This window comes from Pocillopora damicornis, chromosome 2 (assembly GCF_964200805.1).
Source record: "Pocillopora damicornis chromosome 2, jaPocDami1.2, whole genome shotgun sequence".
Taxonomy (NCBI): Eukaryota; Metazoa; Cnidaria; class Anthozoa; order Scleractinia; family Pocilloporidae; genus Pocillopora; species Pocillopora damicornis.
In genome coordinates this window covers 29,844,046-29,869,771 of record NC_142671.1, presented here as the reverse complement: position 1 = coordinate 29,869,771, position 25,726 = coordinate 29,844,046, and the positions used below count along the sequence as shown (strand labels likewise).

General features: G+C 38.5%; 2 protein-coding genes and 2 pseudogenes across 2 annotated transcripts; 2 read left to right on the top strand and 2 right to left on the bottom strand.

The window, feature by feature from the left end:
- The first annotated feature begins 443 nt into the window (after positions 1–443).
- LOC149050768 (uncharacterized) lies at positions 444–1,229 on the top strand (annotated as a pseudogene).
- A 386-nt stretch (positions 1,230–1,615) lies between these two features.
- Positions 1,616–3,056, top strand: LOC149050767 (uncharacterized; annotated as a pseudogene).
- A 1,389-nt stretch (positions 3,057–4,445) lies between these two features.
- On the bottom strand, positions 4,446–17,149 carry LOC113681248 (uncharacterized). The gene is made up of 13 exons (XM_089198348.1): positions 17,120–17,149; positions 15,365–15,436; positions 14,928–14,999; positions 14,233–14,298; positions 12,284–12,355; positions 11,449–11,520; positions 10,570–10,644; positions 9,280–9,351; positions 8,066–9,086; positions 7,572–7,653; positions 7,189–7,227; positions 5,389–6,456; positions 4,446–5,211 (listed from the first exon to the last, which is right to left on the bottom strand). Exons 3-13 carry the CDS (start codon positions 14,963–14,965, stop codon positions 5,168–5,170), a joined length of 2,649 nt encoding a protein of 882 aa, XP_089054474.1. The 5' UTR covers positions 14,966–14,999; positions 15,365–15,436; positions 17,120–17,149; the 3' UTR covers positions 4,446–5,167.
- On the bottom strand, positions 17,116–24,184 carry LOC149050766 (uncharacterized). The gene is made up of 6 exons (XM_089197778.1): positions 24,064–24,184; positions 22,082–22,109; positions 21,371–21,454; positions 19,698–19,766; positions 18,795–18,866; positions 17,116–17,191 (listed from the first exon to the last, which is right to left on the bottom strand). The coding sequence occupies exons 1-6, from the start codon at positions 24,182–24,184 to the stop codon at positions 17,116–17,118; spliced, it is 450 nt and encodes a 149-aa protein (XP_089053904.1).
- Between the last annotated feature and the right edge of the window lie 1,542 nt (positions 24,185–25,726).

The window sequence follows — 25,726 nt, the reverse complement described above, 5'->3', positions numbered from 1 at the left end:
TCAAACCTTTATGCATGATTCCCAAATTTACTCTGGACTGATTTTAGTAACCATGGACTAATTTTGATGCGGCTGGAAATACCTCGTTGATAATGCTAACTGTAACATTTTGCAAAACCCCAAATGAAACACACTTGGAATTACTTTATTCTAGAAGAATATTCCCCTTATTTCTAAAAAAATTGTGTTTTAGGGCAAATTATACACTACAGCTTTGAGCTTTTGCGTTAGTTAGCAGTTCATATGCAAATTTAGTCCGCTCCACTCATTTTGGTATTCAGTGTGTACATGCAGCTGAAGTAAGAACCATGACAAAAATTTGGAAATATTTATTTTCATATGATTCTCCGCAACGAAATGATGAAACAAATGGCCACATTTTGAGATTCCCTCATATTTCAAAATATCTATCATTTTTGTTTGCTCTTTTTTGGTCGGTTGACATGCCTGATATTTGGTTTTGGGTGAGTGGATGGGTCCTAATTTTAGTCACTGTGACTGCCAACGGTCTTGTGATTTACTTCATCAGGACAAAACCTGGGCGTCAAATTCTTCTACACAGTCGACCTCACCCATGCTGGTCTCTTTTTCAGAGTCAGCTTCGCCTTCTTGTATTGCTCCACCACCAATCTCTTCGCCATGACGGTCGACTGCTGCCTTGCCATCACAAAGCCTTTGCGGTACATGTCTTACATGATGAAAGAAACTGTTTGGGTGATGATTATCACGGTTTGGAATGGCCCATTTCTATTCTTCTTTTTGCCTTTCATCTTCACTTACAATGACAATCCGACATTTACCGTGTTCGTGGAAATATCCCGAGTGCTCATTTTCCAGAATCTGCTCCTCGTTATCTTCGTTGCTGCAACTTCTCATCTCCTTCTCATTGGCTGGAAAGTCACCGCCAGACCAGGGAACTGATTGCTCAAGTCCGCCACAACCATGCTATGAACATGAGTGGACAGAACATCCAGCCACCTGCAGTATTCAGATTGCAACACAGGAGTTCCACCGTCCTGATCATATTAGTGATGACCGCCTTCAATATCACGTACCTCAGAGGGAATTATCACTGTCTCTGCTTTCTCACCAATTTATGTCCCTTCGCTGGGACGCTCAGATAAATGGTTTATCTGGTGCTGATTGCCAACACTGCTGTCAATCCAGTTCTCTTTTCCTTCTTTAAGAGTGATATTCAAAAGGAACTATTTAAGTTGTTCTCAAGGTAGATAAGTCATAAGTTATGGCACAGCACGACTCATTTAAATTTTGTGAAATGCAGTCTGTGATTAAAGCGTAAAAGGAAAATAAAGCAGCCATCTTGAATTGCCTTTGGATTCCAGTTTCGTCTGTTTGGCTCTTTTGTCTGACATGCTTATAATTACTTCTTTTGAGTTTTCTATAATTTGGTTAGAGGTTTTCAGCCCCTGAATGCTAAAAAGTTATTGTCTGTCTGTTAGATCTTTAGTCGTCAAAGGTTAACTAACCGCGACTAGTTGGGCAATACAGCTTTCTGCTTCTTTTGACGCTATTCAGTGTAGCAACTGTATCGAAGAAGACCGCTATATTGGACCGGCAAGAGATCAAAGCTCGAAAAAAGTTTCTCTTCGACAACATGACAGCAACGTCTTCTAACCCAACTACGACCAGACTTAAAGAAGCGATTTGTGACGGGAGAATGTATCAAACTCGGCATCTCATTGAGAGCGGAGTTGACCTGAATTTTGTGGACGAACAGGATTTGACTTGTCTTATCCATGCTGCGCAGTTACCTGACGAGAAATGTCGCACACGTAACAACTTACTCAAACTCTTGTTGCAGCACGGTGCGTATGTAAACATTGTTGATAAAAAGGGCCGACATGTGCTTTCTAAGGCTTGCATCAACGACAGAGAAGATATTGTTAGACTACTGGTTAATGTCGCTAAACAGGACGTTGATTTGAACCTACGAGATGACGACGGAAGCACTCCAGTCATGCACTCCGTTCGCACCTGTAACGCCACTTTAGTGAAGTTTATAGTTAGCGAACTGAATATGATTCAAGTTGACATAGATGTTCGAAATCTCAGACAGAACACCTGGAGGCCAAACGACTGGGGAATGAAGAGTGTGCGACTATCCTGTTGACTGACGGGAATGCGTCAACAAATATTCAGGTGAATCCTTTTTTGGATTTTATGAGCGTAAAAGAAGAGAAATCTTGGAGCGGCAAGGTGCGAGGTGTCGTCCGTTCGAGCGGACACAGTGCGGCGAAATCTAAATATCAACACAAAGTTGCATCCGCCAAATTCTGCTGTTGGAAGGAAATCGAAAGAAATTTCCATAACATGCAATCATGATCGTTCGTACCCTTCGCCAAAAACTTCGGAGAATGCTGCTGTGGACGACGAGTACAGCTGGTATTTGCATTTCGGTGTCTTTAATTCTTCATCAGTGTCTTTTCTTACTAAAATAATAGCCATTTATGCGGAGCAAATGTCCCCTGACTCTTCTTTTCATTTCGGTGCCGGCCCGGAGAGGACTACGAAGAAACCCGACGAGCCGATGGTGCCAAAGATCTCTGTAGTAGCTATGGGGGCCAATGAAGACCTGCAATCCGAAGGAGGTCGTTATTTTCCATCAAGGTCAGTGCTGTCTAGCCGGTGCAACAGTGCTTCAATTACCACCTCGAATCGTAGATTTCATTCGGCTGAAAAACAGTTGCATCATATTTATCAGGGAAAAGATCTCTTTCAACGCTCAAAGTACAGGATGTAGATTTCTGATTAGTACGTGGCCTGTCCAGCAAAAGCTTGACAGGACGGGACAAAGACAGTTTTTGAGTCTTAAGTGGTTGCTTAATTTAAGCAGCTATTTTCATTCATTTCTAAACCAACCAAAGTTATTCAGCTCACTAAACAATACACTCATTTTCATATGGAGTTTTTGTTGCTCCCAAATTTTATGCACCGATTAGCTTTCCAATTAGGATACATGGTAGTTTGTAAGAAAGAAGACTTGCATCATTTTATTTCACTGTATAATAAGTTGTGCTTATGAATTGTTCGAGACATATCAAGGAACAACTCTAGCTAAAAGAAAATCAGTGATGGAGAAGATAACACTCACGCCACACTACCTACGGTCTAAGATAAAACGAGCTCTCTTTTTCCTTATGCCGCGGTAACTTCGGCTGTTTATTACTTTAGTTTTGAGTCGCGCTAAGAAGTACAGTCAAACCTGCATTATGAGGCCAGCCATGGGGAATAGCGAGGTGAAAGTACCAAAACCTGGGTATTAAAAAAACGATAAAATAGGCACTTCATGCCGTAATTGACCACCAACACTCGCTCAAAAATAGTGCTAACATCGACTTTGAGTAGTTGAACTTTAAGTGATCGCTTTAAGTGATCGCTCAATACAGGTGAGAGACAAAACAAACCGGCCGTCATCTCGTTTTCACACTTTCCGCTACTTCTTTTGTTCAAATTTGTGGGGGAATGGAAACCTACTTGCGTTCGATTTTGTGAGGGAGTGGAAACCAGACAGTGAAGTCCAGGGAGTAAGAAATAATTACACGCAAACTTTTGAAGTGATACCTTTCAATTTGTCCTGCTTAATTACCTCAATTATCATCCTTGTAATATAAATTCTATGAAGCCTGCATTAGGTTTGGCAGTTAGCCGCATGACCTGAAAATCGTTCTTGGGATCGATCTTGAGGCCAGAATTCGTTTGCAGGACTTCTGAATTATTTTAGTGCAAGCAAAATAAAAAATTTTGCCATGTATCTTATCATAGTTTGTGGCAAGCAGTTCTTTTTAAGAAATAAGAAAAAAAACTCGAACTCACGACCTTCAGGATTTACCAGATTACGAGACTTACGCGCTGCCTACTGCGCCAACGAGGCATTAACAAAATATATGTTTAATAAATATATACTTAAACATTTTTCAATTTTTTTTTCCTACGAGTCCACCAAACCCAAAAACTACATCAGTTTATTAATCCGGGTTTCTCTTTGCTTCTTCCCAAAAGGAAATACGAGACAAACTCTGCGACATATATTAGCGCTTACATTATATGTATATACGTGAGAAAAAGCGGGATCCTGGTGGCAGAAGTAACATTAAGTCAGGGATTGTCACTGACTCTAGGAGACCACAGTGCATGATCTTCATTCAAAATTTATGAAGATACAAGAAAGCTTGTTGATGGAATCTTTACGTTCAACTTCTCCTACCATTTCTGTGTTTGAACTACATCCTTTCCCTGGAGCTCACGTCCCGTATTATTGGTTGATCAGTCAACTGACAATATGATTCAACTTATTTTGAACAATCCTGCAGCAACTGAATTGATTTCCAGCATCAAAGGTGATTTTCCAGTTATAGGATACTCTTTACGCTATTGAACTCCAGGATGGTTCAATTATTAGAGGACAAAAAAAGTGAGAGCTAACATTTTATGATTTTTTTTTTAATTAGACACTAAATGGCTTGACAACAAATTATGAAACACTTTACACCTTTGTAACATTCTCACTTGGGTGTCACTCCTGTGATACTTTTTTCTTATATTTTTGTGCAAGCTTCTACCAAATTTTAAATTAAATCGTAGGTTAACAACAAAGGTGAATAAATAAAGAAGCCAGATGAAAATACATTATCTGACCTGTGCACTTGATATATGTGTGCAGTGGAGTAAATGCGATTAGTGGCGTAGCATCGTAATAACAATTAAGCCACCTACTAAATAACATGCTAGGACTAAAGTCAATAAATAATGAGTAATAGATGCAACTGAATGCTGAGTAGATAGTTAAATCATGTTTATAAGTACTAATAAACCTAATCATATTGAAATAAAATCAGTTGCGGAAACTTCTGAAGACACTGGAAACGCAACACGGCCGTAAATATGCTTTCACGATTATCTATTTAGCATACCATACGAACTTCCTTTCTCCTGTAGCTCTTTGTACTTGTCTACGACAACTCAGACTATCAAAAAATGAAAAGAAACATTGCGAGCACGCACTAGTCACTGTAATACCTTTTATGAGTTATCCTCTAATGCTCTTGGTTAAATAAATGCGTCATTTAATGATATAACGGTATGTAACCTTTCCATTACTAAAACGATAACTAGAACTAAAAAGGACTTGATGAGTAAATGCTAGCAATTACAGACGTGTATCCAGTACCGCATCATCTTCTTCGTAATCTCCTGTTGAATAACAAAGCAACTCATTATCATGATACTTTAGTTAACGTTGTCGCCTAAAACAAATAACCAAGAGTTTTGGAGTAATGAAGAAATATTTCCTCTACCCAGACTGATGAGCGAGAAATTAATGCTCCAAAACTTTGAATTTTGGCGAAAATGGAGGGTGGCAAAACGTACCTTCGTCTGCAATCAGCTGCTGCTGTCGTGAGGATTTATCTTCCGCGGACTCATCAGCCTGCTGTGGGGAGTTCCCACAGGCTCCTTTTGACTTCTCGTCTTTCAGTTGATTTTGGTTGGGTTTTTCATACTCTCCTTTTGGCTTTTCAGTTTCCAGTTGCTCTTGTTTAGGTTCCTGATTCTCTCCTTTTGGTTTTCCTTGCTGCAGTTGGTCTTTCATAGGTCCTTCATGGTCTTCTTTTGGTTGTTCATAATCCAGTTGCTCTTTCTTAGAATCTTCATCGTCTCCTTTTGGTTTTTCTTGTCCAATTTGCTCGAGTTTAGGATCCTTATGGTCTTGTTCTCGTTTTTCTTGATCACAATCAACTTGCTGCTTTTCGGTTTCTTCAGGGTGTTCTTCTTTCTCCTGCTCATCTTGTTCATTTTCCTCTTGTTCCTGTTCACTGTCTTTTTCATTTCTTTTCGACTTGTTCTTCTGTTTACACGCATCCTTTAGCTCATCAGGCCCTACATGGTCGACGTTCGGTTCTTTTTCTTCTTCTTGTTGAGTGCCCTGTTGTTTGGATTCCTGGTCGTCTCCTTTCAGCTTTCGCTCAGGTTTTTCATCGGCTTCATTTAGCTCCTGTTTTTTTCGTTGCCTCCCACTTACTTCTTTGTTTCCCTTTGAATCTGCATGATGATCTTGTTCAACTTCCTGCTTTGAAGTGGGTTCTTCATGGTCATCTTTTGGTGCTTCGTTTCTTTTAGATTCAACCTGCTGCTGTTCAGTGGGTTCTTCTTGGCCTCGCTCTGGTTCTTCGTCTTGTTCACGTTCCACTCCCTGCTGTTCAGTCGCTTCTTCTGGGCCTTGTTTTGGTTCTTCGTCTTGTTCATGTTCAACTCGCTGCTGTTCAGTGGCTTCTTCTTTTCCTTGTTTTGGTTCTTCGTCTTGTTCATGTTCAACTTGCTGGGATTCAGAGGGTTGTTCATTGTCTTCGCCTGATCCTGCATGGTGCTCACCATCTCCTTGTTCTTCTTGCGATTCATCCTCACTATCGTCAGTGCTCCCCACTTCCTCTTGGTTTTGTACTGTGTTCAATAAAGTAAACACAAAAAGGGAATACGGTTAAAAAGTGTTTCCTCAGGTGGTTGTAGTTGGCCAAATCGCCAAATTTGTTAAACGAACTACACCGTGCTTTTTGCATTTGGTAACCGCATCGTGTAACTTCTCCGTCCTCAATCATTTACGCTCCGCTTTTACTCTTTCCGAATATCTCTTTGTGCCTTTGATACCTTATTAAAACCATTATTTGAAAACTTTTCACGGTCGACCAAACAAGTAGCCTATATTGCCGTGCGTCTGTTCATTCATAGATAACATATAACAACAAAATGTGGTAACATCAAAAATGTGGTGCACTGGACTTAGCCGATTAAGTCTCCGATGTTCTTAGCCCACTTCGATTTTTTATGTGAGTGTTTTACGACATAAAAAGCGAAATATTGCTAGTGGTGAAAAAATCTATGAGTCTTCCCTCCACTAAATAATAATTGAGAATCAGTCTGAGTAGGATTAAGCATATTACATAAAGAAAAATTACAGTCATTAAATTGACTCAAAATGTGGTTGTTTGTAAACTTCAAACTGGAGGCTAAATTACTTTTTACGCGTTTCTTATAGTGGCAAAAAGGTCAAACCGAATTGCTTCAAAGTTACAACAATGCTTTTCTTTGGCTTTTCTGTTTCGCTCTTGGTTTTTGAATGCTAGGTGTTGCGTTCTGAAATTTGTTTTAGTCTGTGGAGAAGTGAATGGTGCGTACCTTCTTCGATAACTCTCATCTCTATTCCCTGATCTTGAACTGACGGAAAAATACAAGCAAGCGGACAAAACATCAGCAATAACAAATTATTCATTCATGAGCCAATGTCTTTTTTATCATTTGAGGTTGAGTCTATCTATGTGTTTACATGAAATACATAAGCTCGCCCGCCACTAAATTCATACATCTGTTTGTTTCTTATTCATACAGGTAACCAAAAAGTATCTCTTGGCTTACGAGCCGATCTGATTGATGAACCCACGGTATATCTGTTCTTAAACCTGTTTTAAACGTAACTTTATTGCATGAAACAAAAAATTAATGAACGGGAAAAACACCCCCTCCAGAATGAAGAAAGATTATTTAAAATTGTCAAACATTACCTTCAACATTTTGATTTCGGCCTAGTTTTGCCATCAGATAATCCCACAACGGTTGGAGTTTGGTTCTGATGACTCTTCGGACCTAAATACATCGAAACAAAACACGAGGTTATAATCAGTAAATAATGCTTCCTCACCAGTTTTTTAACTCTTCGAGTCTTTGATTTCCCCACAAATGCGCAAAATACTTTTGTGCAGCTTTCCAGCCACTCTCAAACCGAGTGCGATGCAATGAAAACGTGCACGTTTTACATACAGAAGAGAGTTCTGAGGCAAAGGGATCTCAGAAATGGCGAAAATAAAGTTTACGAGCTAATATTAAATACGGTAAAATTATACAGAGTAAGACACTTCTTGGCGGTTCGTGTTCCACTTATTTATTCTTGTCGAATTTAGATGTGATCTGTGATCTGTAAGTGATGATATAAATGCAAAATTTAACTTATTGGCTGAATATGTACTTTTCCAACCGTTCAAGTTATGAGTGCATGTACCTGTGGGGTAGACAAGGTGTAAAGAATGGGATTGATGGCAGAGTTAACCGGCAGAACAAAGACTGCGATCCAAACTGCGAGGTCACCTGGTGTACGGAAGGATTTTTCCAAGAGCGACCTCATTCCAATCGCCACAATAGGCATCCAGCAGACACAGTCGGTAAGAACAATGAAGAACACCCTTTTGGCGAGCGAGGCCTCCCTCCTCAGATCGGCTGCCCTTGCCTTGGCTTTCATTCTCCTCTCTCTTTCAGTCCCTTGCTGAGCCATGCGCCTGTTTGATGCGCAGGACTTAACGATTATCATCGTGTATGCCACAATAACAAAGAGTACAAGGGTAAAGTTTAAACCCACAAACATGGCAACAGAGTACTCCCAGCCCGATGGCTTATCAGTGGAAAGCTGCAATGGGAGACATACAACTGATCTGCCATAAAAGTGATGACCTTTCTGGCGACTACCGAAGTAGTCAAAGCCCACCGTGGGAATAAATGCAATTATGCCACCAACAATCCAGATAAGGAAGCACAAAAGGTGCGTAACCTTAAGTGTAAGGGACTTTCCACGATAGGGGAACAGAATATTCTTCATCCGGTCGGCGGAGAGCAAACAAATCGTCATAACAGACACCTCACTTGACAACACGGCAATGGCACCTGTTATCTGACATGTCAAACTTGAACGCCAGTAATAGTCATGCAAATAATACTCCCCTGCCCAAATGGCATCCACCACACCTATAGTTATGAGGTAGACACCCATAAGTCCATCAGCCCCAGCCAAATGTATCAACATCATGGACTGTATCTTGTTTTTCTTCTTCTTCTCCTTAAACACCAACCGCCACACAATGACAAACACAGCACCAACCAACGACATAATTCCAACCACCCAAAGGCACTCCCTAGGAGCTCGATTTCTGAACAAAGTTTCACAACTGGCGAAGCTGTCGACATAAGCAAAGTCGCAATCTGCATCCTGCTTCGTCAAATGGCAACACATCAGGTTGGTGTCTACAGTCCTACGGTTCATAAAAAGAGTTCAAATGAAAAACAAAAGGCGAAAAAAAGACAAATTTGATCCGTCACAGGATCTAAATTTGCAAGAAAATAAAAGTGTAATAATAATACAGTAAGCGCAGTATAACTAGGCACTGGCAAATGAAATTTTTCAATTTTAAACTCCTCGCGTGGAGAGCATTCCACTTGACTTACGCAGTTATTAGATTCTTCATGTTTGTGAAGAAACCCTCCGGTAGTTCTCGCATTTCGTTGTAATGGAAGTACCTGCAAATTTAAGGAAAGCAGCTCAGTCGAACTTTGCTCGCTAATTCTTGATAACATCGACATCTTTAGCCTATTAATCACAGCCATTACAAATTCTTCAAATGTTATCGGTGCATCCGCAGCTTCATTTTTCACTAATCATTCTGTACAGTTGTAATTAGACAGAGTAATCGGACAGTTGGCTGTAATCGGACACCTGTAATCGGACAGGTAAAGCAGCCAATGGTACTAAGTCTACTCAGCTAATCCACCAATCACAGGAATGATCGAAATAATCATAGCAACAACCACTCATCCAAAGAAAAACTGGGGAATTTCCAAAATTGAGGAATTTTTAACTGAAGAAATTGTCTCCACTGGAGATAGTTTTTTAGTTGCATTTGTTTTTTCGGACATTAAAATGGTTAGGGTTATTTTGTTTATCTATAGCTAAATATATATGATAAATTGGTAACAGGAGCTTGTCCAATTCTGTCCTTAATCATACTCGTGATTAACAAAGTGGACTCCCGCCTCGTGGTCGTCCGATTTTGCTGATCACTTGTATGATTACAGATCGAACTGGACTCCACTCGGTCTTATCACCGTTATGTATTAATCAGTTTTTCGGCTCTCTCTTGTTCCTTTTCCTGCCCAATTCTTAACAACTATTTGAAAGATAAAAGGCACCGGAGACGGATAATTCGTCACTGAGTTTGTAAAACATACTTACACAGGCTCTGCCGAAGTGTCTTTATTTGTTATATTCATATGCTATTAATCCTCCAATGAGCACCTTATGCGCTCATTTCAAATTCAGGTAGAAAAGATGGGTCGCTCATTACAGAGAGGGTACTTTATGTGGAAGGGCCCTCCCTTAAGTTTTTCCCAAACCTTTTCTTGTAACCAGATATGATCGTCCCAAGGAGTATAACATTTGGACGTAAATAAAAGTATAAACTGTGTATTAATGTACAAAGCCGATCCCCACTTCTAATAGCGGCACAGTTGGTACTCTTAGTATATCAGTGGTGGTATGTATGTGAAAGTCGTTTACTCCATTTTCCCTTCTTAAACAATTCGGCCAGTGGTATGATCACTTGTACATTCATTAAAATGGGGGAGGGGTGCTTCTCCGTGAGTTTACAGCACGTCAAGGTCGCACCAACAATATCTGTCTCCCTTGAACTCAAAGTAGTTTGAACACACCTGGAATATTATCAGTTTACTTATACTCACAGGAATCGAATACTTGGGGCGACATCTTTGAATTGTTCGTTGGTAACGGTGCGGATATTGTTGAAATAAAAGCTCCTACAGAACGATGAAACAGTGAAAAGTGTAGAGCGTCAACTGACAAGCATTAAAGCGTAAATTAAAACAACACTGGACAGAAAATTAGTCAAGGATGGAAGGCAATATCTTCTATTTGTTCAAAATGTTCTGCAACGAGAAAAGAACCTCACCGTACAGTAGGCAGTGCGCCATACAATAATGTCACATAAGTATTTTTACGAATTTTCATTTGACTGAGAAGTTCTTCAAAGTGACAGTTAAGTTATCAAGAATGAACAAAACATTCTCTATTTGAGTCGTAATTGATAGTACGGTTCCAGATCTATTTCTATCCGCGTGGCCGATGCCGATTTAAGTAACCCCATGAGTATTGTCATGCTTACCCTCGAGAGGTTTTCACGCTACAAGTCTTTGTAAACTCAGTGTTTGAATCTGGAAGGGGATACCTTAGCAGGATCTTGTTTTTGGTGGTTTAAGAGACCTGGTGTCTCTCAAGGTTTTGTCTGATTTGCCTTTTGGTGGTTCACTCTTCTTCTAGTTAATATAATCTCTTAGTCAGCCCGTTTTCACTTTCACAATTATAATAATGCGTCGTCCATCAAACATGGTTTTGATCATAAGGTATGATCTGTCCTCGGGGGTAGAAGATTGTCCGTGTTTTTGGTCTGGAGCTTTGTAGGCCTTTTGATTTACCTGAGCCGAACTCGTCGCAGATAATGGAGATTCCTAACATCGCTATAATTGCATCTTCATGAGACCCTTACTAATTTTACAGTACCTCGTTACAGTTAATCAGAGGATAGTTTAGAAACAGCTACTTACATAGCCATTATGTTTTTCATGCCTTTAAAAACTTCACGTGGCAGGTAGTTAATGTTGTTTTCGTAAACAGCCCTAGAACAACATAGAGGGCACATCATTATTATCAGAAATATAGAAAAATTTAGTGGTAAGCACGTATTTACATAAACTTTCTTCCTATTTTCATTGATTCTTAAATGCCCTCTCCTTACGACATCTTCAAGAGCTATCCGATATTGAAAACATAGTAATAAAGTGAAAAAAAAAACAAAAAAACAAAACAAAACCTCACAGCCGGAAAGTTAGACTGGTATGCAGTTTGCGGTTACCTTGCTGAAAATGTCAACACTAAGTGCATGCTAATATTTGGACTTCTATATAAGCATTGTTTCACTGATCTGTTGATTTTTTTCGGGGGTGAGGGAGAGAATTGCTACATCTCTAATTCTCTTCTTTTTCTGTCTTTTTTTGGAGAATTTCGAGGTGGCAGTTGCTATCTTGGATGGATGACAAAGCATCTTTTTTAGAATTCTGCTAAGGTTTCTGAGGTTTATCCAATCAAAGTACACTCGCTTAAAAATTTAGCGAACTTTGGGCAAAAGTGGTGGGAGGAGGAAAGAAAGGTCTATTCGCTCTACTGACCCTCTGTAAAACTAAAATAATTATGAATACTTGTATTTTCGAGAGTTACTCCCTCCTTGTTTTTGCAGTTGTATGTCCTCCAACCGAGAGTAGAAAAAAAAAGCTGAACAATTCGGCGAGCGAATGAATGTCAATTAAAGTTGGTTAAATACATATTTGGTCAAGAATAGTTACTTATGCAGTCAAGTATGATTTCTATCGAATGTTTACTTACAGTTCTTCCAGTTTGGACAGGCCTTGGAACTGATCAGGTGACAGGTGTACGAGGCTGTTGTTATACATGTATCTACACAATAAAATGCATCATGCGCTCGTTGTAATGACAGAGTCTTCGATGGGGGGAGGTATTTATTGACCTTAATGATATTTGGCAGCACAGAGCTGACTGCGAAACTTAGTGATTCTTAAGTAATCTTGACCCAGCATAATCTTTTGAGGACCTCGAGACTAATTTTGTCCCGAACCCTGTCTGATATCATAGAAACTGTTTCATCCCTAATTAAAGTCAGTCGAGTTAAACATGCTTAGTATGGAAACCTCCTTCGAAAGTGTATTAGCGCCTTGGTATTCGGCAAACTGTTCGGTAGCAAGTCAGTTCGATCGAAGGTCGTTTCGATTGAAACCAAAAGTCAGTTCGATCGAAGACAAGGGTCACTTCGATCGAAGAGTAAATGCTAAAAAAACTACAGTTTTGCAAGCGTATAGATAATAATAAAAGTTCTTGTGTTGTGTGATGATTGCGCGATGTAATATGTGCGACGCGGAAACGCGGTTTTCAATTGATCTCTTTTGTTGTCGGGGTTTCTTTCTCGGCGTTCCTGATCGGCAATGCTCAATGACCTATTCGCTATAACGTGCGTACACTGAAACACGGGGTTTAAGAATTTATTACTTTTGCTCGCGCGATCGGAGTAAAATCGCTAAGAGTCTTACTCGACCCGTCGGTGCGAATATAGTGAGTTTCTCCCAAAACGAGAGTGGTTTCGCCCAGGAGAAGAAGTAACTAACTAAAAGGAATTTTTTCCATCTTGCCAAAAAAATGTTAACCTTTCAGTTGTCCATAGACCTTGAATTTTTCGTTTAGCGATATACCAAATATGGAAACAGACGGCTGGCGGTCATGTTCCTTGAAGACCAGGTTCAAGAATGTGTTCTGCACAACTCCGAAGTTAACTGTATCAGGAAATATTTTTAAACAGATTTGATAAATAGTAAGTTCAATACACTTTAGCAATAGTTACAGTCTTCGATCGAACTGACTCTTGTCTTCGATCGAATCGACTTTTGTCGATCGAAACGACCTTCGATCGAAACAACTTTCGATCGAACTGACTTGCATTCAACTGTTCTACTGCTCATCAGTGTGCTCAAACACTTCCTGAAAAAACATCTCATAAATGTATTTGGACCAAAACGTTGCCACGTGCATTGTGACAAGAACAATTACGTTCCATCGTGTTACGCCTTCACCGAAAGGACTATCCTGGGCGCCAGGTAAACAATGGTTAAACCTTAGTAACTCTATTGTGACATGTAAAGGAATGATCGGACGTGCGCCCATTTACGAGTTAAAGCTCGTATTTCTAATCGCGTCACCCAGAATTTTATGCTTTTAGTTTGAACAACCCTTTTCTGGAACATCTGGAAAAGCTGCCAGAAAAATTTCATTTAAAAACTGGAATTAATAGATCCTTTGTTTTCATTTAAAATCCCAAATAAACTCAATATTGACGAAAACATTTTGAAAGCCGCTGAAGAATTTTAATACATTTTTTAAGAAAAATGGCAATCGATTGTTAAAGTTTAATTTGGGTTAATCATCAATTATCAGCGATCATTTCTAGCTGGTCGTTGTCAAGCCCCAAGGGGAGGGTGCTGTTAAAGTATTGTAGGGGATGTGTTGTATTATATTTTGTTCTCTCACGTTAAAAATTTGAACCCCGGTAATTCTTAGTTGATGGCATCTCTTTCCAAAGTGGATGTTTATTTTTAACTTTTTACTCAATTAACATCCTTAAACAAACTTTTAAGTCAAAAAAAGATGCCAGAGAAATAGTCCGTAACCAAGCTGATCCTTTGATTTTGGCCAACGCTACCTTTAATTAATGCTCATTATACAAGACACGTACTGAGCCAGTTATATCACAAACGTGAATCACTTACAATATTTTTAACTCGGAGAGATTTTTGAAACTTGGCAAGCGCTGAAGTTTGTTACTGGAGAGTAAGCTGTGAGTGATATATAAAATGAAAAAAAAGTCAGTTGAAACAGAATTTGAGATTCTTGGAAAGGTTCTTTTTCTCTCCAAATAGGCATGAAATAAAACCCAATTGGTTCTGGCAAAGCTATTTTGAAGAATTACAAAGTTCTACCCATTTTTCTGAGTATATAAACTGTTTAATCCTGATCCTGAGAATTTAGGCAAAAGATACAATTTGCACATTAATTGTTAACATGGCGTTTTCATATCATGACATCACTTTTCAATACTGATGCACCAAACTATAATATGTCACTTACATCACAAATCAATCTTAACAGAGTTCCCTAGTTACCCAGCGAAAAAATTATGGTCACAAGTCACGTGAAGCAAAAAGCCGTGTGAGACAATTGAATTTAATATTGACCTCTTTTTTTCGATTGTTCTCAATTACCAACTCCACCAAAGTTAGTATTATATAAAGCCAGTTGAGCTTATGGAGTTTATTTTGATACGCTTCACGTAAGAGTCGCAAATTCTAAATTCGCGCAGCTCTGTTTTTATAATGGTCTTAATGCATTAATTTACATAAAGCTCTATGGAAAACTGTACATTATAATTCCCTTTGCTGTGAAGTTTCTACTGAATGCTACTTACAGCTTTTCCATCCGGGTAAGGTTGCCAAAAACATCCATGGGCAGACGCTGAATTTCGTTGTTTGACAAATCCCTTAGAGTATTTATTGAGGCAAAGAGAACAATAAATACCAGTTGTTTTTACCAAATCAGGAAAGGAAAAGTTTTTCTGTCTGTCTTTAAAAACACCAAATATAATTAAGAATCTCTAGTATGAAACAACTGGACTCAAAGAACATATTTATTACATGCTTAACGCTGATAGACCTTTCCTTAAGACAATAATGACAGAAAGACCTCATACATTAAAATAATGCGGCATCTATCGCAAAATAACACCTGATTCAGTAATTTATTCCAAATAAAGCCGCATTCCAAGTGGAAATATGCGAGATTTCAAATAATTTTAAAAGTTTAGGTTTGACCGGTTTTTTTAGTACAAGGAAAAGTCCTACGTACAATTCTTTCAGCTTGGTATTTGTGCTAAGTATCCCTGGAGGAAAATTCTGCAACTGATTGTAGGACAAGTCCCTAACATTTGTAGAGTGAGATGATAATCAGTAAGAAAACAAACAAAGGAAAAAGAGAGTCCCAGATAACAAACTACATTTCCAAGGGATATATTATCAAGTTCTTCCCCTACTGTGTGCAACGACTTTATTTGGAAGACATTGGGAAAGTTATCTTCAGAAGAATGTCAACTCAGTTATTTCAATCTTGGGTAACTGTTTCGGACGAAATTCTTATCTGATAGAATTTACTCAGTTGCAGTTCATCGAGTTTTCTATCTAATCATCTCATTAATGAAAAAAGAAACCTATTTTTAAGTGAAATGTATTGGCTTAAACTTGTGAATAGGTCTTCACTTAAGTGTCTATCTCTTACTTCCGCCCCGTAATTTCTAACTTAAAGAATTCCTCTGGAAAAATAATAAAATTTTGCGATCCAATTTTTCTTCGCTTTTACTTTTAGTAAACAAATCCGCCCTATTCGATAATTCAACATAATTATTATACGGACGAGTGTTGGGCAAGTTTCGTAGAACTATTTTCCGAGTTCCGCGAGGGCGAAGAAAATGCAAGCATTAAGGAAAATGTTCAATCGTATTATGTGTTAAACATCGAATAAGGGATTTATCATTCCACTACTGTTTCAATTTCTAGTATTTTGGTTTCTGGTTTTCGAAATACATCCTTCGGCCTTATCTGAGCTTCGTATCGATCGCATAAGGCCTGAGCGTTAGACAAATACAACGCGAGAGAAATCGTCAAAGTGTTACAGTGAACAAATTGCAAATTCTGGAGCGCTTGAAAAAAGTCAAGGTGTGGATCGTTCAGTGTGGCCATTTTTTTACTCCGCTTTCCGCCCGTATTTTCCCTGTGTGCTCCGTTGCCCTAGTATGGGCGGCGCAATTGTGAAATAATAATAATGATCACTTTAAGGACCATTGCACTATTTTTTAGGCAGTTGCTCGGGTGAATCCAGTTGGTTATAATTAGACGTTATGTTGCTGATACTTAGCTAACTTTGGAAAGTTATTGAAGTCCGTTAATGACGTCAACATGACACGCCCAATGTCATATGACTCACAATAAAAAAAGGCTACGGTTCTCATTAAGTAAAAGGTAAGAAACTGCTGCGCATCTTGTGCTTCCTTCTCGTACTTGCAGCATCTGTAACGACTTGTTGAACAGATGCACAACAAAATGGAATCCATTTGTTAATGAGAAAGAGGGAAGAGGTAAAAATCGACGGCTCAGAAACGTTTCTCCTTTTTTTTAACTTGCGGGGATTTAGTCTCCCCCTCTCCCCCTCTCCCCCTCTCCCCCTCTCCCCCTCTCCCCACCCCCCCACCCCTCACCACCACCCCACAAAACTCGTAATCAGAAAAGCTCTGCATTCCCAATCACGCCCATTGACCCGGTAGAACGTTCGACTGATAAACAACTCTGCAATGGAGTATAATCACTTCCTTCATTAACGTTGTTGAAATACCAGTTACCTGTTTCACATAAATTTGAACAGTCCCTTTTTGAACTACTCCTACACAAAGGCACAAAGGATCAAAATCCATGATCGACTGGTTCAATTAAGAAGGAAAGGTTTTAAAACCACGTTTTGAACGACTTGGAAGCAATAGATCGCATACAAACGCAATGCACAAGAAAGAGATGTCTTCATTGACCAAGATTTTCGGAAAGAAATATCGCTTACAGTTCCTCCAAGGCGAACAATCCTTGAAGAATTTTTGGAGGCAGCTTCTCCAGCCGATTGCCACTCAACCGCCTACATTACGAAAACGATAAAAAAGATCTAAATTGACAAAAGTTAGACTAAGGGTGAGTTTCAGGGTAACAAATCGGTAATGGAATATCAATTGATTCTCACATAAAATAATTGCAAATGAGGCAAAAGCAGAAGGTGAAGATAGTGAAAATAGAAAATAGAATTTTGTGTTAGACAGGGCATTACTATCTACAATTGCTTAAATCCTGTGAGGATCAGTTTGTCACTCATCATTATTCCTCTTTTTTTTTTGTTTTTTTGACAGTTATTTAGTTTGAATGCGCCAAGCCTTTGACAATAGTCTGACAACAACTTTTCATTTGACTCGCTTTCGCTCGGAAACGACCTGCCGTCATTGATTAAAAGATTATCTGCTTATTAAGCTAAACTAGCAAACCCTCTCATTAAAGACCGAGATCAAATCTGATGTAATCGGTTTTATTTTAAAAGTTTTTTTTGGCTTCACCCTTCTACCGCCTTTCCAATTAAGAACGATTCAAAACTAGTATTGCACGCTCTCCTGAACGGGATCGCAAATTTCACATCAAGGCGTGAACTCTACTACAACTCTTAACGGCGTCGTTTTCATCGACCGCACAACTCTGGCTTTCACGTAGGTCTTTCCATCATAGATTTTACTTTCTGTTCTTTTCATTTCCCCTTCACAAAGTTGAGTTTCTTGGTTGTATTCGGTACCTTTCGGCACAATGTGAGCGTATTTCCGAGGTGATACGACACTGTAGTCGACTTCTGACAGAAATATACTTCGGAAAGGTTACGAATGTTTGTAGACCAACCGAGTGCAGGGATTTTTCTGATTATCTAATCGTAATAAAAACCGCCACCATCATCAACTCTATCCCCATTTTTGGTCTCATTTATTAGTTTACTATTAACACAAAGTCTGAATTAGAGCGCAAACTTTCCTTCGTATCCTTCACTTTTAGTTTATGAATGTTATTACAATTTCTCGTCCTTGAATACTATTATCATCATGTCGTACGCGTTAAAGAATGAAAGTGCAAACTATTCTTCCGAAAGAGCGCTTTTCTCCAGATGCTTATAGTTCGCGGTCAGCGTCAGCCTCGCTATAGTACTTGCACGGTTTCTTTTCCAAAATGACTCCGGGAATTAAATAAGTTACTCTTCGGTTTTTGCTTTTTAACTCGTTTTTCTAGTCATCTAATATACCACAACTAATTTTTGTTAAACAACATAGTGGTTCCAAAAACCTCGTAGTCAGTCTGAGGTAATATTGAATCAGTTTCGCACGTTCATGAAGTAACGTGCCACAAAACACTATTCTCTAAACAGGCAGTGATAATTAAATGATAGAAGCATTGTGTTAAACACCGTTGTTTGTCCTCTTGATCAGAACCTTTGATAGTTGAGCCTGCAGGTTACAGTGGAATTGTGCCTTTCAAATTATCGAAGTGTGTAACGCATTCGAGGTTTCCACGCTGAAATATTTTTCATTTCTTTAGTGCTGGTCATGTTTATATGTGAATAAATGAATGCTAACAGGCTATTATGTCAGACACAAATTAGAGCAAATAACTTGACAAATATTATTTTATAAGGATGCCAAATCACCAGTACTCACAAATATTTTAACTCATTTTGCCCAGTGAATAGATCTTCAGATAAGTTTTTTAAGTTGTTGTTTCCAAGCCACCTGTAAAACGTATTAAAGTTGAATACCATTAGCATTTGAAAAGACTTTCATTCTCTCTGCTGACTAGAGCCTGCAAGATGCTTAACTATTTGCCTGATGCTTGCACTGAAAACATGCCACTCCTGTTGGGAAAAACTACCGTACAAATGTGCATAAACTCATTGACTGCTTGAACAGCTCTTTTTGTTGTTGAGTCCAGCAGGCCAAGTACATCTACTCTTGTGTTTCTAAGAATCCGCCTCGCAGGATTTAGTTAATTTGGCGATTGACTAGCGGAATTTGCTCAAGTGGATTTACACAAGTACTTGCTGTTTGTCAAGTTTATTGGGTGGTTAGTATACATTTACATGTTCACAAAAGAAACTTCGTAAAGGGTTTGAGTTAAAGAGGGTGAAACTACGAATAAAAGGACGACATAGGAAGAATAATCTAACTAAGTCAGTGTTACGAGTGTCAATGTAGAGCAGGGTTGTTCCTAGACACAACTCAGTAACAGCAACAAACTGATTTATTTCCACGTAGTTGACTTACTGACTTTACAGCACTAAGCTTCTTCACAATTTTCGTTTTTTTCGATGAAACTATCGCTCTTATATACATAAAGTCCAAGGATCTAGAAACTTCTCCAACGAACTAAATTTAGTAAGTTAACACGGTTTCTAAACCTGTGTAATTACATAAGAAATAGAACGTTCCAGAATGTTCTCAAGAAGGTCACGTCTGGATGAATTCGGGTTCTAGACTGTTAAATAGAATGTTCTAGGACTTAGACAACTTTTCGTAACAGTCAGCGACAGTCAACTTTATTAAGCTTTAGAGCAAAATACTTACAGATCATTTAACTTGAAGCGTTTGAATGTGTCGGAAGGAAGTGTCTCCAGTTTGTTGAAGTCTAGGGTTCTGCATAAAAGATAAAGTTATTCTCTCGACGGTCCTAAATTGTTCAGTTTGGAGCGTTTGAATCTCTTAGGATTCAGCCAAAGATGAAAACAATATGAGTGTTAACATTGGAAGTCAGAAATATTTGAACACAAGCGCTCATTTCTTGAGACTAAAAACGTGCAATGTTAAGAAACTAATTACAGTTTTCATTGCTTTGGTAACAAAGTAGATTCATTCCCCTGTATTTAAAATTAACTAGACCATGTTATAGTTCAAGTTCGCAAACGATTTCTTCGTACACAGATGGCACATCAAAATCCAGTGAAGGGGTTAACTGTTTTTTCCCGCCCATCAAAATCTTTCGATGCTCTTAGCCTATCAATCACCATGCCGGCCTTGCCAAAATTTATTTTCTTTCCTTAAGGATATCATAGAAATTCACCAGAACAAAAGGTCCTTCTACAGAAAGTAGCATGTTTTTGATGGGAAACTTTTAGAACCAAGTATATTGTTTTTTGACAGATCTTAAGGCTACTCCCTATGTGTTTCGTACCGCCGGTTATCCTCTCCACGGTACCAAAATGCCCACAACTTAGAACTGGGCCCCGATAGACCTTAGTAAACCATTTGCTTATTTATGTTTAGACGTCTCGCTTTGTCGATGGATGTATTTAACTAATTTTAACGAGTCGAAATCTCAAAGGTTTTTTTTCGGGTTGCGTAACAAACCATCCAGGGTTACCCTAACTTAGTTTGATTCTTCAATAGATTGATGAATCTCTGAAACAAATTACGAAACCAAGCGTGAAAAAAATCAATTGAATAACAGAAAGTTGTTGAGATAGTGAAAGTTATTTCAAACTTTGAGTGACGGATCAACGTAATTGATATTTCCTTATCAACGTCAAATTTTATTCTTCGCAGAAAGTTTTGAACGCGTGAAAGTAAATAACGGTCTGAGGCTATGTTGAGTGCACTTCGCTCATTGTCACTTTTGCTATATAGGGCGATTGACCCTTCCCAAAAACAGAGGCTGGAATTGGAAAGTCATCGCGATTATAAAAGAATCCTTCGTTCCAGCAACTTTTTGGTTCCCAAAGCAAAAAAGAAATTCGAATCAAAATGATCTAAATCATCTGAGAAATAACACTAAAAACTTGTTCAAACTCTCACATTAAGGTCAGAAAAACTTAAAGGCGACGGAGGCTATCAACATTTCGGCATTGATTTCCATTTACAAAAGTAGCACCATGAAAATATCAAGAGCCATCGACAACGTTGCAGTCAGACTAAAGAAAAATTTAACCTGGCCTGGCCGAACGAGGGTTGGTAGATGTAATATTTCATATAAACGTTCGGTAAAGTTTTCTCCGCGGGGTGGGGGAAGGGTTGTCTCGTGTACTCGAGACTATATAAATGGGGCCTAAAACACATCTGCTGAAAGAAAAGGTTGTAATACAATAAAATAAAGTATCCTAAATTTCCTATCAAGATTGAGAGTTGATGGTTTTATTTATAGTCCCCGTCATAAAGAAGGATCTGTGGCTTGAATTTTTTTAGACCTTAGATATGGTAGAATTACTAACTCAAGCGGGGAAAGATTCCTGAGCCACAAAACTTACAGGTTTTTAAATTTATATTCCCACCAATGAGTTTTAGGTAGTTGATCAGAGGAAAAGTTCTTTATGTTGTTGTTGTTCAGGAAACTCCAAAGGTGAGAAGGAAACCGTAAGAGTTAAAAAACAAATGGGTTAATCTGATTTACTTTGCACTGTTATTGCTAAGCTGAAGATAACAAGACTTGTAACAAGATCAGACATGTTACTGACCACTTTACTGAATTCGAGCTATAAGTGCTAGTGGTAAGATGTGGCAGGTATTCTCTCTATCATATTCACTTCTGTTTTTAATATTTTTTTATCTTAATTATCTGCCACTTTATATCCGCATGGAAACGGAAATTTTTTGTACTGATTGCTAGTCAGGTAGATGGACAGGTTACTCAGCGCAAAAGTTTATTTGAACTGGACTAGTTTGTGTTGAAATCGTGATTTCGCCCTTGATAAGTATCCAGAAATAATTTGGTGTGGTTAGGATAAGATTGCCTATTGTTTTGAAATCTTGGTGATTCAAGATCGCCATTCAGGTATCCATGGGCTATAAGACGACGGAATACATTCATCCGATAGCGGATCACATCGAAGCAGAAATAAGCAAATTTTTCAAGTGGATAAAGACCACCATCATTAACTATCTATATCGGACCTGTAACTTTTCTTTTCTTTCCTTTTTTTTTTTTCTTTTTTTTTTAAATTACTATCAGTTTTACTTACAGTTCTGTCAGGTTAACGGTATTGTTAACTATCCCTCAAGGCAAAAACTGCAACTCATTATAGGACAAGTCCCTAGCAATAAAATAAGTCGGGAGCGAGGTAAATAGAACAAGTCAAAAGTTGCAGTTAACAAAAGTTTTGAAGTAATGGGACAAATGTTCTCAACTAAAATAAGATTTCAAGTGCTATAAATAGATGTTATGCCCACTATTATGTACATCGACTTTATTTGAACCGTATCAGGAAAATGATCTCGATATGAGTATCGACTTTGACCTTTCCATCGAAAATTATTGTATTTCTCGTCAAATAAAATTTACTCAACAACACTTTACTGGATTTTAAATCAGACATGGTTTGATGCTACTCTAGTTTAGACATTTAATGAATGTCACTGAGAAGTTACAATTCATAGACCCAAAGTTTCGACACCCTTGTCTATTGCCTTCATCAGAGATGATCTAATCGCTGCAACAAGACGTCCTTTAATATGCTCACTAATCAGCTACCCCTTTTTTTGACGAGGTGTAAATAGGCGTCAGGTGGTAAGCCGCCCTCATCACGATTTAAAGGAGCGTGGGCGGGGCTGATATGCCAGGCTTCCAAACAAAGGCGATGGTGGTAACATCGATTAGTGATGATAATTTTAGACTTATCCCACCCAATTTGTCTTTTTTTGTTTGCGTATGCAATGCACACACCGCTGTTCAGGTTCTACGTGTTATACCTTTATTGCTCCACCCCGGTCCGGTGGTTGGTACTAATAGTCGTGTCCTTTAACTACTTTTGCTTTAGCGCCAAGAATCACTTGGGTGCCTTTTTTTCCCCAGATGCACCAAATCAAGATTTTTTTTTTTTGCATTTGCCCACACCAAGTCTAGCTTTTTCAAACGTCTAAACGATAATCCTGGCAGCTTTTCACCGAACATCCGTTATTCATCTATTTTTTTTAGCGATGTGTCAGGGAAGAGGGCAAAGGTCGAGTTCCTCGCGTGTACTACTCGCACTCGCTCCTCGTTGTAAAACATTATTTTTTTAGTCTCTAAGACCTATTACCAAATAAACTTTCTTTAGTCTTTGCAATTAATTTTCATTTGGACATTTCTGTAACAAATAGCACAACAGAAACCGAAGAAATTCAATAGAATGAGTAAACGCAGTATTAAATTCCCGTGTGTCTGATCGAATAAAATGTCTCATTTGACTTCAGCTTTTCGTTGGAAAAAAGGCAACTTTGTAAACGCCACTGAGTTTGGTTTGAGGCCAGCCTCTAGTTCTCGTTCGGCGGGTGGTGTAGTTTGTGAAGAGGGGAGGGGTAGAATTAGAAGGTGTTTTCTTGCTCGCCGTGAACCATTTTTTCTCCACCGGTTACATATTTTCATTTGCAGTAATGGAATTCTGCGGAAGACTGTTTTATTCCCTCCCCTCAATCGCATGAATGTTACAACAGTAAATAAAGATTTATGTTGTTTGGTACTTACAATCTACGGAGGTCTGTAGTCCATTTGAAAACTCCCGGAGGTAAGTTCTTTAACTGATTATTGGACAAGTCCCTGTCAATAAGACAACATTACATCAGATAGTTAGATTTTCAATGTTAGATGATGCTTAGAACTATGTAAGACTCTTACGGGAGGAAGTCTTGTTTAATTGTGTTTTAAGCGCCCCACTCGAATAAGCCCCACTCCCCTTCACTCCCCCCGGCCCTAACTCCTTAACCCTCACTTTCTTGGATAGGAAGAAAACCAATTTCCTAGTAAGCGTTGATAGTTTCTTAATAAGCTTCCCTTCTATTAAGCGCCCTCCTTCCAATAAGCACCACTCCTTTCAGCTGAAATTTTAAGTGAGCGTCCAGGCAATTGTTGGAGAAAATGTGTTGAATAAAGTTGGTTGACAAAGTTTGACGAAAGTTTTTTTCTCAAAAATCAAGTGGGACTCGCGATGCAAATGGTGAAGATAAAACTCTTCGATACAAATATTACATTCACAAATAATCCAAGACATCTCTGAATTTGTGGAACGACGCAGATTTTTTATGTCATCGTGCAGAATGTGGAACAGCCGGCTTTCGCTCAAATCCTCTCCCCCTCCTCCCTCACCCATGACTATTTTACATAATGTAGCTGTGCGGACGATACAATTAAGGCAATTAATAATATCTTAAGTTTACCAAAGACTGAATAGTGAATATTTGGATAAACTGAAACTTTTCAGACATTGTTCTTCTGACCTATGTGTACTCCCTTGTATGTTTATCTATAAATAACTATACCCAACGTAAAAAACTGATTCTGATCGGTCCTAGTGAGTTAATTATATCATCATAAATTACTCAGACAAGTTCACCATTACAGTGAAACATGTACGAGCAATCTGCGTCAGAAAGACTTTTGTTCTCCCCGAAGGAAAATATCCGGTTTTTCGGCATTTTGCTTTGAAAATTTTCTCATCGTAAACTTAACTTCGACTTTTTGCATAGCAGTGAAAAAACGGCATCTTAAAAAGGTAATGGGAAAAAAGGTATCTCGACCACATTGAAGAACAAAGAAACCAACTTTTGGTTGGTATGAAGGCGAGGGCGACCCAGCAGTTCAACGAAATAAATTGTGAACATTTTATTATTAAAATACGATGGGACACAAATGTACATACCATAGACCACAAATATATAGAGAAGCCCTCATGATGCCTAGTGTTTGCTCTCACAAAATGTGGAACGTCGACGTATCAACAAGACATTGCAGTGATAAATGCCAACGAGTTAAAAACTGAAGATTTCAGAGCTCTGATGCTGATCGTTGTAAAACTAGGACCAAGATGGAATGTTTCATTTCAGTTTACTAAGCGTGAAAAAATGTGTCTCAGGAAAAGGAAATAAGATGGGACGATTGTGAAGAAAGCTGTCCTCCTCGGTGAATATGATGAGAGAAATATAACAAAGAGAATGTTTTCGCAACTCTTGGAAAAAAATTGTGGTAGGGCGCGCGGAGGTAATTTGAACTGTACGTGCTTGCCTGGAACTTAGTGTTTAGATCATCACAAATACCACATCATGCTATGGACACCTGAAAAGGTCATATGAGTTAAATGTTCGTTATTTTTCTGGAAGGTTTATCGCCAGCTAAGAAATTGAACGGCAATGTTTACCATCGGCTCACGCCAGTAGTGAAATAGTAAGTAGAAGAGTCTGCAAAACAACGTATATCATGCAGACTTTCTCTCCAGAGGTCATAGAGAAGAGAGACATGTCACAATCATAAATTTCTCAAAATCAACGCCTGCAACATAAGCTTATCTTTTTAGATTTTAAGTTTACGTCATGATCGACTTGCAGAAAGTTGTTTTTCAAAATCTGCCACACCAATTCAAGGGTATTTTTCAAAATTGCCATTCTCGATACTTTCTTTATCAGTTACATAAAAACTAGTCTCTAACGGATATTCCATTTTATTCTCAGAGAAATATGATTCTTTGAGACATCTTTCCAATTCAAAGTCAGCACAGCCCCATTAGGCGTGGTGATGTATTCAGCCAACATTCGTTGAGGTCACTACACTAACTTCCTAATTACGAAGGCCATATCATTTTTTAATGTTAATTTTTTTTATCTATGTATATATATCTATTTATTTATTAACTTGTCTT

Bases quoted from the DNA above. Each gene is read 5' to 3' on its own strand.
- LOC113681248 (XM_089198348.1), bottom strand. From the start codon at position 14,965: ATGGATGTTTTTGGCAACCTTACCCGGATGGAAAAGCT. The intron at 9,087-9,279 runs GTAAGTCAAGTG...TATGAACCGTAG, and splicing joins ATGAAGAATCTAATAACTGC to GACTGTAGACACCAACCTGA. The intron at 7,654-8,065 runs GTACATGCACTC...CGATGTATTTAG, and splicing joins ACACCTTGTCTACCCCACAG to GTCCGAAGAGTCATCAGAAC.
- LOC149050766 (XM_089197778.1), bottom strand. From the start codon at position 24,184: ATGGGTGAGGGAGGAGGGGGAGAGGATTTGAGCGAAAGCCGGCTGTTC. The intron at 22,110-24,063 runs GTAATATTTGTA...CTTGAGGGATAG, and splicing joins GTCTTGGATTATTTGTGAAT to TTAACAATACCGTTAACCTG. The intron at 18,867-19,697 runs GTAAGTATTTTG...TACGTTTTACAG, and splicing joins CGCTTCAAGTTAAATGATCT to GTGGCTTGGAAACAACAACT.